The sequence below is a fragment of the Heloderma suspectum genome, chromosome 6 (genome assembly GCF_057233095.1).
Source record: "Heloderma suspectum isolate Gila_16-S chromosome 6, 16-S_ref, whole genome shotgun sequence".
NCBI classification, from domain to species: Eukaryota; Metazoa; Chordata; class Lepidosauria; order Squamata; family Helodermatidae; genus Heloderma; species Heloderma suspectum.
Window position 1 is genome coordinate 96,595,843 of NC_139463.1, and position 15,291 is coordinate 96,611,133.

The 15,291-nt window shown below is 45.5% G+C and overlaps 2 protein-coding genes across 3 annotated transcripts in view; both read right to left on the reverse strand.

The window, feature by feature from the left end:
• The window catches only part of LOC146341951 (sulfotransferase 1C2-like), a 20,318-nt gene extending 14,141 nt beyond the window's left edge, over nucleotides 1-6,177 (reverse strand). For both annotated transcript variants that reach the window (XM_084805308.1, XM_084805307.1), the window contains exons 1-3: nucleotides 5,786-6,177; nucleotides 656-830; nucleotides 381-509 (exon numbers count right to left, since the gene is read on the reverse strand). In XM_084805308.1, coding sequence (XP_084661434.1) covers nucleotides 381-509; nucleotides 656-827 — 301 coding nt within the window. In that variant the 5' untranslated portion in view covers nucleotides 828-830; nucleotides 5,786-6,177. The remainder of the gene's footprint in view (nucleotides 1-380; nucleotides 510-655; nucleotides 831-5,785) is intronic.
• A 462-nt stretch (nucleotides 6,178-6,639) lies between these two features.
• LOC146341952 (sulfotransferase 1C2-like) lies at nucleotides 6,640-13,329 on the reverse strand. Its single transcript, XM_084808437.1, has 7 exons — nucleotides 13,158-13,329; nucleotides 12,897-13,025; nucleotides 12,712-12,809; nucleotides 12,103-12,229; nucleotides 10,789-10,883; nucleotides 9,556-9,736; nucleotides 6,640-6,752 (listed from the first exon to the last, which is right to left on the reverse strand). The coding sequence occupies exons 1-7, from the start codon at nucleotides 13,327-13,329 to the stop codon at nucleotides 6,640-6,642; spliced, it is 915 nt and encodes a 304-aa protein (XP_084664563.1).
• Between the last annotated feature and the right edge of the window lie 1,962 nt (nucleotides 13,330-15,291).

Genomic DNA, 15,291 nt, shown 5'->3' on the forward strand with positions numbered 1-15,291 from the left:
TGCTCCATTGCACTCAGTGGTGCTTACTTCTGACTGCCTAGGTTCAACTTGTAAAACTCATTGAGCTTCAATGAAAGCTCTTCAGCCAGCTGAATGCTAGCCTTTAGCTTTTCATTAGAAATGCACAACATCTTGCAAAGGTGTGCTACCATTTAAATGGCTAGAATGACGTAGGAACTCCTCATTCTTTGTTCTCCCCTATGCTAACTGGTCAGAAAGAAGAACAGTAAAACTTGATAGCCTTGTTATCCCCACTCCACTTGACAGAGCAAGGAGGGTCCATTAATTACCCTCTTGTTCCAGCAGATGATGTCCTCATTCTTCCCGGAGCTATGCTCCCTCTCCATCCCACGTGCACTACACCACTGCTTCCTACTCACCTGAGTTGATGCGGTTGGGAAGTAATATCTCTATGAAGGGCATCCGTTGATAGATGGGAGCCCGAGCACATTCCTGTGGGTCTCCTCCATGCTGGATCATGTCCACAATTTCTTGCATCCAGGTAGTCCCTGGAAGGACAGGTTGGAGAACAGATATGGAGATCCCATAATTCAGCCAGACACCCGACATCCATATCTCCTCCCGCATTGCTGTTTCCCCACTGCGATGCCAGACCCACCCCCCTGCTTGTTTCTCCTCTTTTCTCCCCAGTTACCTGCTTTGGGATAAGTGCAAACGAGAAGGTCATCAGGTCGGGCTTGAAAGCCCCTTATGAGCCCCCAGTTCTCTGCGATATCACTGGGAAGAGGGACTCCTTCAACCTCCACCAGCTCAGAGCGCTTGATGGATGTGGGGTCCAAACCTTCCAGGCTGAATCCGAGATCCATCACCTAGCAAGGCAGGATAAGTACATTACCATGAGAATATTGCTCCCCATCCCCCTAAGTTGCTAGTCCCCCTGGCCCAGACCCTCTGCTACCACCTGCTGGAGTCAGAGTAAAAAGCCATGCCCACCTACCAGCTTTGCACACCTCCCTTGTTGCAAGACAACTACCTTTCTTTCCTCTCTCTCTCTCTCTCTCTCTCTCTCTCACACACACACACACACACACACACATCCCAAAGTTAGTTCACCATGACCCAACTGGTAAGGATGCTCTGCTTGTGAGAGAGCATGGGGTGTGCTCTCTTGGCTGAGGTTTCTCAGACGCTACGGCTGGGGTTTCTGCCAGCTGCTTCCTGGCACTGCTGTGTGGATTTCAACATGGCTTAATTCCATGCAGAGATAAGTGTGTGTTTCTGGAGTGATATTGTATGTCATCTGCTTCCAGAGAACCATCCACAGCCATCACACCTCATTTGCTTAAAGGCCCTAAATCATCTGTGTTTGCACAGAACTCTGGGGTATTTGCAGTCTGGAAATTTGCAGTCCCTACCATATATCACAGTGAGAAATGCAGAACACTTCTTTGATGTCCTTCATTGGTTTAAATCAGAGTATGGGACCGTGTGACCCTTGTTACACTGGAATGCAAACAGGAACGCATATGGCGGACTGATTTTTTTAAAAAACATGGGGGGAAAGCTGGGATCAAATCCCACATCTACCATGGAATTAGTGCATGGATTTAGACATAATAATGAGCTATGGTTTCTTGTTATGTGGATGAGCTGCGATGTTATCAGCTCCCTCTCCCCTCTCCTCCTCCAGTGTGGCTCTGAGGAGGTCAGAAGCATTCACTCCCATTTTTAACTAACTACAGTTTAGCGATATGTCTGAACTTGGACAGACTGTGGTTAATAGTAACTATGGTTTACTGAAACAAGCCAACTTAAAACCTCGATTTATGAAGCTGTCTTGTTTTGATAAACTATACTTAAGACTAGCTACAGTTTAGGTTTTGCTGTAATGCTAAACTGTGGTTAATTGAAAACAGAAGTGAAAACTTTCCATCTTCTCCTTGTGGTAATGCTGGAGGAGGAGGAGGGAGTGCACATGTCTGAGGACCATACACATAGCAATAAACCATATTTAACCTTTATGTCTAATTAGAGAATGGGGGAGAAATTCATTTGGTTTGCATTTTAATGCAAACCTACCTAATTCACATTTATCAAACCAACCTAATTCACATGTACTGAATATGTGAAATGAAACACAATTATTTTTTGGCATTTTCTGAATTTTGCAATGCAAAATTCAGTCACAAAATGCCTACAAAAATGCATGCATATATTAGGGGAAAGTGTGCACAAAAATATGTATATTAGTGAAAATAGTGTACAAAATGCATTAAATTAGGGGAGACTGCTTGCAAAAATGCATATGGGTGTTCAGGGCTGGTTACAGCATGGAAACAGTCTTGATCATCCTGTGGGATTATCTCTGTTGGGAGATAGAGTTGGGAGAGTGCAATCCTGTTGACTCTTTTTGACCTCTTGGTGGCTTTCAGTATCATTAACCATGATATCCTTCAGGGGCATCTGTTGAAATTAGCTGTGCATGGAACCACTTTTCTGTGGTTCCGCTCATACCTGGATGGACATTTTCAGAAGGTGGTGCTGGGGGATTTCTGCTCAACTCTGTGGCATCTTTACTTCAGGGGCCTGCAAGGTTCTATCTTGTCCCCTCTTGCTGTTTAGCATCTACAGGAAACTGCTGAGTGAGGTCATTTGGGGGTCTGGAGTGTGTTCTCATCAATATGCAGACGACATGCAGCTTTACATCTCCATCTCTTCAGAGCCAGGTGAGGCTATGGGGGTGGTGAATTGGTGCCTGGCCATGGTAATAGACTGAATGGAGGCTAACCAACTGAAGCTCAATCCAGACAAGGCAGAGGCACTGTTAGTGGGTGGTTCCTCAGACTGGATGAGTGGCATTCAACCTGTTCTAGAGGGGGTTGAACTCCCCCTGGAAGGTCAGGTGTGTAGCTTGGGGGTGCTCACTGTCATTAGAGTCTCAGGTGGCCTCTGTGGCATGGAGGAGCACCTTTTACCAGCTTTAGTTAGTATCCCAGCTACAACCCTATCTGGAGGTGAACAGCCTAGCCGCAGTGATTAATGCCTTAATAACCTCCTGTCTTCAAAGGGCTACCTTTGAAGGCAGTCCAGGAGAAACGTCGTCCAAGAATTATAATCATATTACGCCAGTCCTCTCTCACCTGCACTGGCTCCCAGTTTACGTTGGGGCTCAATTCTAAGTGCTGTTTTTAACCTACACAGCTCTACACAGCTTGGGACCTCAGTTGCTGATGGAACACCTTCTCCCAAATGTACCTGACAGAAGCCCTTATTCAAGTGCCCCCTCATTCTGAGGCTTGCAGGGTGGCAACAGGAGAGAGGGCTTTTTCTGTGGTGGCCCACCAGCTCTGGAATGTTCTCCCAAGGGAAGCTTGCCTGGGGCCCACACTGCTATCTCTTCAGCACCAGGCTAAATTTTCCAATTCTTGCAGGCTTTTAAAGTATTTTAGAGTATTTAATTCTTTTTTTGTATTTTTAGTGTTCCATAGTCTTAGTCCCCATGATGTGTTTTTACCTCTTATACCTGATATTCCATTTTACGCTGTGTTGCTATGTTTATTAGTTTTATCTTGTTGATTGTTTTAATTGGATTTTATTCGTATCATTATTATATTTTAAATTGTAAAACCTTGAGTACCACTTTTTTGTAGAAAGGTGAGGTAAAAGTCAATAAATAAATAATAAAAACGCCTAGAGAAATGTATTTCATGAGTAATTTGATAAATTAATTTAAAAAAACAAAGAAGTAAGTATGTCAGGCAAAACTGCACACAAAACTGCATATATTACAAAAATGAATACACATTTTCATGCTGGCTTTTAAAAAAATGCAACTGATGCAAAAATAGGATGGAACTGACTTAGGATTGGAAAAATGCGAAAGAGAGAGACACTGAATTCAGTATATCTGTCCATCCCTGGTATGCATACAATCACTGTATGGTCTTGTGCAGACCCTGTAACAGCCCATTGTGATGCTTTAGCTGCCATTTTGAAGCTGCTAGGAACGCTTCAGGAAGAGCAGGTTTTTCAGAGGGTGGGAAAGAAAAAACTGTCCTACAAGCAGTGGAGGCTAGCAATGTCGGAGAAATCCACAACAGAACCAAATGAGTTCGGATTTCTATTCATCCGACCTGCAGATTCCACAGTAGGCCAGCTTTTCCCTGTTGGGATGATTCTGCAGACTTGCAGATTTTTTTTTTTTTTACTTTCCAGAATTTTACACAAATGTTGTAGCCAAATATGCAAAAATTAAACAACAGGCCAAAATGCACATTTTCCCCATAGACTAAAGCATGAAAATGTGCATTTTGGGAGAATTTGCACATTTTTGCATGTGCAAGTTTGCACAAATTCGGAAACTAACACACACACACACACACACACACACACCCCGATTCCATTGATGGGCCGACGACACAATTAAAGGCGCCTGACAATCCATGAAAGATAGGTGGATCTGACATAATCTGTACATCCCTAATGGAGTCTGGTGGTTCCAATGTCAGTGGGGCTGTGAATCCACTCTGGGTTTCAGTCAGAACTCTAAAGAAACTATCCATGGTGCTGAATCCATTTGGGGGGTTGGTTTCAGTACATTGGATAGCTCCTTTAGAGTTCTGACTGAAACCCAGAGCGGACTCACAGTCCCACTGACATTGGAGCCACCCACGTCTACTTCATACAAGCCCCAACCTCTTCCTGTTCGAGTTTGACTACAGCCCTAAATAGGAGCAGTCCAGTTAGGGGCTGGTGATCCATTGCAACAGTTTGTGGCAGGTCCTCAGCATAGCACATCTGAAGCAGGATGAGGGGTTGTAATTTAAGGCACCAAGCAGCAATGCCAGCTGAGTTGATGAACGCTGCCCCCCACCCCCTGCCTGCCATCTTTCCCTCTGCACCTAGATAGTTTTATCTCATCTATACTAACTTCTGGTATTGGAGTCCAACTGTGGGGGGAGGGGGATAGGTGGGGTAAAGCCACCCCTGCAGTTGGCCCCAACGGATGTTCAGGCAAAAATACCCAATAAAATACAACTGCTGTTGTATTCAATGCTAACGGATAAAAGAGAGAGCACTGCAGTTCTAGGACCCTGCAACTGACTGTAGTATCTTGCTTTCCAGGCCTTGGGAGAAGGGCTTAGATGTGGAGGGAGGAACTGAGCTGAGACCTAATGTGTAGACAAAGCGCTGAGGTGGAGAGTGAAGAAGCCGAGGCTTGAGCTTCTAGTTCTACTATTCAACACTAGTCACTAACTGACTTTTCAGTATAGATGGGACCCCTTTTTAATTCAATATGGTCTGCCTGGAACCCCTTCCACCACTTTGAAAACACTTATGTGGACTTTGGAGCCAATTGCAGAGGGGAAGGAATGGTTCTGGAGGTAAAGGTTGTGGATGAAAGGATGGTTCGGAATGCCTTCCTCTTGCAACCCTTAAGGGTGCAATCCTATGCACGTTTAGACAGAAAAAAGGCCTACAACTCCCAGTACGCCCCAGCATGGCTGGCTGGGGCATGCTGGGAGTTGTAGGACTTTTTTCTGTCTAAACGTGCATAGGATTGTGCCCTTAGTCAGTCTTCTCCACTGTGGTGCGATATGGTCTTCCTCTACTTAAATTATAGTTATTATTTCTAAATTTGCACCGATACATATACATTTACATATGCAAACATTACGCCAATTGGTGCTCTCTTTTTTGGTGATGTGGCCACCACACTCATTCACAGAATTTTACAGGAGGGGTGTGTGTGTGTCCAGATGCCACTGTCTTCCACTCATAAACCTACCATGTTTCCCACTGCTTCTTCCGTTCTTTTACTCACCTGAGAAAATCTGTTAAGAAGGGGAAAGACGGAACAGCTGCATAATGTCTTTTGGATGGCAACGCTAGGAGCCCGTCATCTGGAAGCACCATTTTGTTGGCACCTATGGGAGACGGCCTCCCAAAGCAAATCCCAGCTGCAGAAAAGAGATTTTCCTCACAGCCAAACCAGGGGAGGAAAGGGTTGAATTCTTCCTCCACGCCTGCTGTGGTCTTGATAACTATCACCTCCATCCCTGCTGATTCTATTTGCATTTTTTTAAAGAGACATATTAAATGCGAAGAGGCGTTTAACCTCAAGTCTAGTTTGGCTCATAAACACTCTTGTCTGTTTCCAGCTTCAGCCTGGTAAGAACAGTTGTTGTGAGGATAAAATGGGTGTATCCTATTTAAGCCGCCCTGGATTCCTTGAAGGAAGGGTGGGATAGAAACATTAAGATAAGAGTTGGATGTGCCTGATCTCGTCTGATCCCGGAAGCCAAGCAGGGTCAGCCCTGGTTAGTACTTGGATGGGAGACCGCCTGGGAATCAGGCTTCCTGCACTGAGCAAGGGGTTGTAGGCCCCTTCCAACCCTATGCTTCTATGAGTCTATGACTGGGCTTCTTTTGTTGCTGCCCCCCCACCCTCTTCACCATCAAAGTGGGAAGAGCAAACCCATTCACTTAATATCACTCCACTGAAATCCATTTACAAATCAAAAGTCCTTTAAAATGTGTATTTTTAGAGGCACCCACACAAAATTCAGGGTGTTGTTTGCTTGTGATTTCATGGCTTACTTTATGAAATGCAGGTATAATCAACCCTCCAGGCATGTTTGGGTGAAATTCTCAAGGGGCCCCAGCACAAAGGTGTATTTATAGCTGCATGCGGAAGGTCAGGTCGCTGCCCCCCAGTAACTGGGCGCAGATGTCATCCAACCGTTCACTTTGACCCACCGTGAAGTGCTCCTTCCAGTCTCCTACTGTGCCTGCAGGCAGGGAAAACAATCCGGGGACAGGGGGGGAACCCTGAACAATCCAGTTTCCTTTGCTCCTTTCCGGCTATTCTAATCCACGGAGGGGGCATGGGGTTCAAACTTCCTATCTTCCACTTCAGTTTGTCTGCCAGTACCCTCATTGTCTGTCACACAATCCCCATTCCCATTGCGAACGATGCTGGGAAATGTTCTAGGGCAAATACTCAATTCGAACCAGGCATTGTTCTGATATGTTGGGCCTCACCACTGTCCTACATAAACGGAGATTATGCTATATCTAGGGCTGCTTCCAAAGGAGGCAGCGGCTTGTTTGATCACATTTTACAGGGATCCATACACTCTTATTATCATAGATCTGTAGTCCTCCAGTGTGTTCCCACTGCTGTGTCTGCCTTTTTTCCTCCAGCAGAATAGTCCAACTTTTTTTTTTTAGAAGGATGGAAGACTAACACAGTCTCCACAGGTGCTACTCTTGCGTCTTTTTTAAGAGGCATGGTTTTACATGGGCAGTGACCTATCAGGCAGGTGAACTTATAATAGTTTAGCACATGTTCAGTTCAGCATAACCTTTGCAGTAGTTGCCATTTTTATCACCCATTTATTTACTTTTTTAATACATGTTTTACGTAGTGCTAAAACATTTTTCCAGCTATATATTCTTTTTAACAAAATTAATGTAATGAAATACTACTTAAATGAAAGAATGGTAGATCCCTGTAATGTTGTAATTATATACATATATGCATAGATATGCACACATATCAGATGATGGTGTGTGGGGGGCGGAATCCTTAAAATTTGCCACCATTTTAGTTGCAGCATTTTAATGGCTGTAACAGGGAAGGGGTCAATATTTGTTTGTTTTTAAAAATAGTATGATAAGATTATAGGGGTGTCACACTCCACCCCTATTACTCTATAATGATACTTTAAAGAAAAGGTATTATAGCATTATAGGGGTATAGTACTGTATCCTTATTATATAAAGAATATCCCTATTCTTTAAAAAAAATTAAAAGAACCTTTCCAGTCACCGGCATTAACCACTTTGCTAAAATAATGGTTACTGGAAAGGGCTTTTTCCCCCTTAATATAATTATATATATATTGCATTATAGGGCTGTACCACTATAACACTCTTTAATTTAAGTGGTATTTTACTCCTTAAAAAAATGTTTTTGGAAAAACATAGCTAGAGGAGTTTTAGTGCTACTTAAATGATCAATAAAAAATAAACAGGTGATTAAAGGCGCCCACTGCAAAGGGTATAATGCAGGGTACACAACCTGCAACCCTTGGCCACTCCCTGTGTGTCCCCCAAAGCTGGCAGGACCCCACTCACCATTCCCTGCAGCCCAGCTGGTTAGCTGGAGAAAACGCTATTCCCTGGCTTCCAAGATCACAGTTTTCCTGCTGCCAGTAGCAGCAGAAAAACAGCCATTTCTGTGGCAATTGCTGGGAGATGGTTTTAACTCCACAGCCTCCCCACCCCCACCCCAATCCATATATCTCAGCAGGCAGGGAGGAAATATGTGTGTATGTGAAGTGTGTATGTGTGTCTGTACATGCGCAGCTCATGGGGGCCCCAGGCAACACTGGCTGCAGCCCTTAGGACCAAAAAGGTTATGCACCCCTAGCACAGTGAATGTGTGCTGAATTGTGCTAGGTTCAGTTGTCCAATAGATCACAAACAATATCCCCTGGTAGTGTTGATAGAACCAAAGAGGCACCATCTTAAAGTATTGGCAGCCATCTGAGGCAGCCTCCTACAGTGGAAAGTCCCAGAGGAAGATAGTCTTATCAGCTGCCTTGTTGACACCAACAGTAACGGTCTGTTTCATATCAGGTACAGCCAGAGGAGCCCCCCGCCCCCCGAGTAGCCGCCACTCCTGCAACTGGTTAGAACCAGTTCCAGCTAGATTGCTTCCTGCCCAGCTTGCAAGGACAGGTCAGCCGTAGAGACATGTCAACTACGCATGCTTAATGAAGTTCATGAATATTATGTGGCCCACCCCGCATAGCTAATGAGGTCATTATACTGAATGTATATAAGCTGTACCAAAAACATCTAGGGTGTGGTTCTCCTTTGTGGCGTTAGCTGCGAGAATCCACCCGAACAGCGCTGTTTGTCTCCTGCCAAATAAAACTGCGTTGGACTGAATCTCAGAGTTCTGTGTGTCTCTAAGGGGATATTGGCATACCCCTCCTACAGGGAATGAACTTAAGCATAATTTGTGCAACAGTGTGGAAAGTCAAATGCAGTTCCACTTGTTGTAGCTCACAGAGGAAGAGCAATTCCTTATTTGCACTAGGAGCCTTCCATCTGGAAGCATCCAGTAGAGCACATACTCCTTTAACTGTCCACTGCATGAGAAACTCAAATGGCTTCTCCATTACGGGTTTTAGCACCGCTAAAGCATGGCTTTTCTGCAGTCACCTGGAAGCAGACTTCAGTCATTCCACATGACACTTAATTTACCACTATGTTGTGAGCAGTGCCCATATGCATAGCCAAGAGCCTCCTATAATGCTTACTCAGTAGTAAGTCCCATTCAGCAAAGGTCCCCTGCAACTTTAATTAAAAGCTTTCTCATGGTGCAGATGCACTATTACCAAATTGACCCTTAATTGTCCCCCTCTGAAATTTCTATACCTTATCCACAACACTGCTGCTGAACTTTACAATGGAACTTTGAATGTGACCACACCTGCTCATTTTTACCACTGTTCCCCACATTGCCACAAGTCCCCTCTCCTATCAGATGTGAGCTGGAAATCAGTTTTTGGGCCTTACCTTTTCTCATGAAGGGTGACGCAGCATGGTCTAGGACAGAAGAAGGCAGGGTGGTGTAATTAGCCATCAGGTTGGCTTTTATGTTCTCAAACTTCGTGTGCTGCACAATCCAGTTGAGAACTGGTTCCAAGAGCTCTAGGCCCAGGAATTGGGCTATTTTTCGGATTTCCCAGGCTGAGTCCTAGGGAAAGAGAGAGAGAGAGAGAGATGAGAATGCAGATGGGAGGATTCTGGCTGTTTATGATAGTAGGTTACTACAAGGGTGTTCACTGCATTTGTCTCTCCCTTGATTGGGGCATTGCTGTCACAAGCCTACATCACTGGGGGAGTTGCCTAGACCATTTCTAGCAGCAAAGTTCCTTTGTAGTGGAAAGTGCTACTGCGTAGGGCAAGGGGGTGGGCTGCTTATGCTCCTCCAAATGTTTTGGCCTACAACTCCCATCAGCCCTAGCCAACATAGCCAGTGGTGAGGGATCATGGGAGCTATAGGCCAAAGCATCTGGAGGGCCATAAGTTGCCGACCCCTGCTGTAGGGCAAGCAGTGGGCAGAAAGTAGATTGCGGCCTACTGCTCCGTCTCAGGGCGTTCTGCAGTAGATCAGCAAAGATTTCTGACTCTAGATGGTTTAACAATAGCAACAACAAAATGACTTTCCCCTCCTAAGTTAGGCTGCTGGAATGAAGAAAGCTTGGGTAAACCAGGAGCGGACTTGTGTGAAAGAAGTGTCAGTTCACTTTGGTTGTGGTAGTGAAAATAAATTCCTTGGCTCAGAATGTCCTCAGAGGCACCTGTTATTTAATTCTAAGTCAGGGGTGGGCAACTTTGGGACATCCGGGGGCGGGGGGCATTTTTGCCTTCAGAACTCCTTCCATCACAGTCCACAGTGTGAGGCGCAATCTGAAAACGAATTTTTTAAAATTGGGGGTGGGGGGATTGCATCCAAAGCTGCTACGGAATGGCAAAAGGGTCAAATTTAGACTACAAACAAGCAAATTTGAACTTCTGGTTGCTCCATGGTGTTACCGATGCATTTTTTCTTCCCCCCCCCTTTTTTTTAATGTTTGGAGGCATCGAGTGGTGGGGGTTGCATGTGGCCCACTCTTACTGTAGTGAATGTCTTTCTCACCTGGCCCTGGCTGGTGGATCTTGGGGTTCCAATACAAAAACACAAAAAACAGATCACACAAGCCTGAAGTCTGCCCCCTTCCTGCTGTAGAGTTGTGAGCTTCTCACCTCTTTCAGATCTTCATAAAAGAGGTAGAGAATTGGATGGAGTTCCTTGGCCTCCCACCAACCATGGACATGGTCAAACCATGAGCCACAGATGACTGCAAAGAGACATAAAGGAGCACTGGAGAGTGAACCATACCATCCCGATTTATCTCTTCCACCTCCCTGAAGTGTAGCCTGTAACTTTTCATGATTTGAAAGAAAATAATAAAAGACTTTGCAAGAGAAGATAATAAAAGACTTTGGAAGAGCCCTACTCAGGCATTATTCTGTGTAAAATGAACACGCAAGCGGGGGGGAAAGAAGATGAACATGCTAGGTCCAGCCCCTCCATCTTCATCCCTATCACCCTCCACAAGCAAGGAGGCCTTTTCAACTTGTGTAGGCTCCTTGCGCGGTCTAGAACCTTTCTTGTCCAGGGTTCTAAGCAGTGGTGTAGTGCAGCCAGGGCTCCCACAGATGCAGCACCTGCACTGAGCTCGTCTGCCACCCCTGTCAGAATGCCCCCTTCCCTCTGGGCTTTGTGATCCTCACAGTAGCTGGCAGGAAATGATTTTCCCCTGTGGTAAGGCAAAGTATTTTGGGGTGGCTTGATCTTGAATGGGCAATTAAGGCCCATGAGCTTTACCGAAGACCTACTCTTGGTGGAGATGAAAGCAGCTAGAATTGGTTTTTTAATCTGGATCAACATAAGTGCTTGAATTTTGGACTCTCAGAGGCGTGTCATAATGAGCACCTGCACTTCAAAATTTACCGCTACACCACTGGTTCTAAATTGCACAGGGAGTCTACGTTAGAGAAGACTTCTGACTTCAAAAAGAAAATACATTTGTTCTTCCAAATTTTGCAATGGAGTTCTCCAATCAAAAGATTGTGTATATTTGGGGAATGTGCACACAAAAATGTGAATATTAGTGGAAATCTGAGTATATTAGTGAAAATAGCATTCCACAAATGTATTGTATTTGGAAAATTGCTTTCAAAATGTGTATATTAGGCAAAACTGCATACAAAAATGCAAGTATTGGGAGAATTGAGCATAAAACTGTGTAGAAATTTTTGTGCAAGCTTTTTTTAGAAGATCCTCAACTTTTGGAACAAACTGCACTGAAGACTGGAAAAATAAGAAACTAAGAGGAACTTAAATTTACAGATTTGTTCACTCCTACCACTAGGCTCCATTCACTTCTCCAGTGGGAAACTCTGCCAATGGGGCATTGTCCTCATCCCTGGGACGTGGTCTTCACCCCTAGAACATGGCATGCAAGTGCTGAGGGGGCTCTTTTCTCCTGTTTTGCCTTTCTAGCTTCCACTCACCCTTCCCAGCAAGGAAACTCTCCAGAAACACATCCCAGGTTCCAGATTCCGGAAAAACTCGGTTCATGTGGTGGTAATGGAAATAGGAGACCATGGTGTCTTTGACGTTCCTGGCCACATAAATGATCTGTAAAAATAGAGGAAAAACAAGGGAGAATCCAGAGTCCAACCTTTCACTCCATTGCTCCAGTAATATACCTCCTCCTCCCTGTAGCACTTATTCCTTAAAGGGAAGAAAGAAAATGCCAAGTCTCAAACCTGTATGGGGAAGCCACACAAACTCAGACTTGCCCACTGCTCAGATGAGCAAGGGACAAGATTTATAATTAATCAGTGCTGAGGGGAAAGGCACTCAGCTAATGCTCAGAGGCACCCCTTCCCCTGACATTTCATGTATTCCAGAGCAGCCCAGCACTGAAAACAGGTAGCAAGCCTGAGCATTGGGTCAAATTACGACCTCCGTCTGCACATGCTCAGAGGCACCCTTTCCTTTTATTCTGGATTCTTAGCTTCCAGGGTGGAGCTAGGAAATGGGAAGAGATGCTGAGACAACATCTTGGCTCAGATGAAACCCTATTTCCCCATCGACATCACCCCGGTTGTCCTGACCTTGGAATGTTGTTCCCCGAACGAAGGCGGTAAGAGCTGTACAGGGAGGTGAGATCTGAGTGTGCGTGGGGAGGGCATTGCCTCAGCCATTTCCAGGCCTGAAACACCAAGGGAAACATTCAGCTTCGTACCACGAACTCTTCACCACACCATTACCCACCCTGAAGCAGTATCTTGTTACTCACCAGAGGGGATGATGGTTGGAGGGAACAGGTCTATGAAGGGGATCTGTTGGTAAATGGGGGCCTGAGCACATTTCTGCGGGTCTCCTCCCTGCTGGATCATGTCCACGATTTCCTGCACCCAGGTGGTCCCTGGCAGGGAGGGGGAAGAGGCAGGGAGGGGGCATGATTCAGCCGGTGGTCCTCCATCTCTCACTCCTTCTCTTATTATCTCCACATTGCTATGCCAACACACCATATTTCTCCCCTCTGCTCTATATTTACCTGATTTGGGGTAAGTGCAAATGACGAGGTCATCAGGCCAAGCTTGGAAGCCTCTGATTTGAGCCCAGTTCTCTGCACTTTCACTGGGCAAAGGGACCCCCTCCACCTCCACCAGTGTCAGGGGCTTGACGGATGTGGTGTCTGAACCTTCTGGCCCCAGTGTGAGACCCATCTCCTGGCAGTGCAGCAAAAGCGGATTGTGTGGACGGGTTGCTTTCTCCTGCCATTCCCTAAGTAGGCAGTGCTCCTGCCCCAATCCCTCCTCTAGCACCACTTGTTGATGTAGAACTAAAAGGCCTTGCCCACCATTTCACTTTCTTCCTTTCCTCCAACTCTCTTTCTTGCTTCCTGACAGTTCTGCAGACCCCAGGAACTGGAAGGGGTGTGCCTGTTCGAACTGGAGCAGAGCATCCATGCCCTTGGCTGAGGTTTCGCAATACTCGGGCTGAACATTCAGCCAAGACTTTCCCCTAAGTGAACTCGTAATGAAGCAAACCTCTCCATGCCCCTCTTTCTGGAAAGGCCTCTGAGCAAACACCTTGGCCAGGCTGTGACAGGCCCCAACATTTACATCTCTACACATTCTTCCATGAGTCAGCTCATGTTAACCGGGCACTGAAGAGATTGCCTGGAGGAGAACCAGTGTGGTGTAGTGCTTAGAGCACTGGACTGGGACTCGGGAGATCTGGGTTCTAGTCCCCACTAAGCATAAAGTTCACTGGGTGTCTTTGGGCCAATCGCTGACTCAGCCTAATCTACCTCACAGGGTTGCTGTGAGGATAAAAAGGGAGAGAAGGAGGACTACGTAAGCCACCATGGGTTCCTTGGAAGAAAGGCGGGATATAAATGTAACAAATAAATAAAATAAATGCACGACCAGGTCCTCCCAGGCTATTGATTGGTCTGTTTGAATGTCCACTCTCTGAGAGCTGAGTGACCAGCTCCAATAGCAATATCTGTATTGCGGAATCTGTACTTTGCTTTTCGCTGTTGGGCAAAGAATCAAGGCAAAACTCTTCTATGCTTTGGAGGGCCATGGGGACACCCCTTCCCCTTCCCCCATAAGCTTTGGAGGGCCATGGGGACACACCTTCCCCTTCCCCTATAAGCTGCTTTGGTGAGTTACTCTTAGCATTCTTTTAAGTAAGGGTTCGGGAGTGAGTTTGACATTTTGTTTTATTTTAAAAGCAACTTATCCTTTCTCAATTTGTCTCTGCTTGGTTCTTTAATAAAGGTATAGGATTGGAAACTGAAGTCGATTTCATCCTTTTGTCTGGCTTGGCCATTACCCCACCCATGCACTGCATTGCTTGGCAAACACGCTAACCCGGTGGCTGAGGAGGTTAACGGAAGCTCTGAAAATGAGGTCTCTCCTCCTCCGTACCAGGTGGCTCAAAAGTAGGTATACAGTTGTTTAGAATGTTGATGGGAGGGGGAGAGAATGTGTGAGTAGAAGATGTGTGGGTGGAGTCAGAATGACAGTTGGGAAGAGTGAGTGACAGGGAGTGACAGTTAAATCAGTTAAGTGTAGAGAGTGAGGGGAGTGAGGCCCTTAAGTAGGTATACAGTAGTTTAGTTGTTTAGTTATTTTTTTTACTGATATTGTGAATGATGGCAGCAAACTTGAGTCAAGAACAAAGAAAGTGGATTCTAAACCAATACTGGAAGACTGAAAATGCCGAGCGGGTGCGCACAGCGTGGCAAGAAGCATCTGGCACTCCTCCACCAACACGTCTGACAATTTATCGCCTTAGAGATAAATTTGAAGCAACAGATGCAGTGGATAATGCACTGAAATTTGGATGTCCTAGGATGTCTATGATAGAGGAAAATGAGATGAGAGTCACTCTGACATTTGTGAACAGTCCGAAAAAGTCCACATGACGTGCGTCTAAGTAGCTATCCATACCTAGAACGTCCTTGCAACGCTTAATCGTAAATTGAAATTGAAGCCGTACCGTCCAAGACTATTACATGGTTTTCTGGAGGATGACTCAGACTGTTGGTTGCAATTCTGTGAGATGATGCGTAACCAAATCTCTAACGAACCAGACCTTCCTGATAAGATCATCTGGTCAGATGAGGCTTCTTTCAAGTTGTCAGGCCACGTGAACAGGCATAACTGTGTGTATTG

Bases quoted from the DNA above. Each gene is read 5' to 3' on its own strand.
- LOC146341952 (XM_084808437.1), bottom strand. From the start codon at position 13,329: ATGGGTCTCACACTGGGGCCAGAAGGTTCAGACACCACATCCGTCAAG. The intron at 10,884-12,102 runs GTGAGTGGAAGC...GTCTCTTTGCAG, and splicing joins GAGTTTCCTTGCTGGGAAGG to TCATCTGTGGCTCATGGTTT. The intron at 6,753-9,555 runs GTAAGGCCCAAA...CCCTGCCTGCAG, and splicing joins GTCACCCTTCATGAGAAAAG to GCACAGTAGGAGACTGGAAG.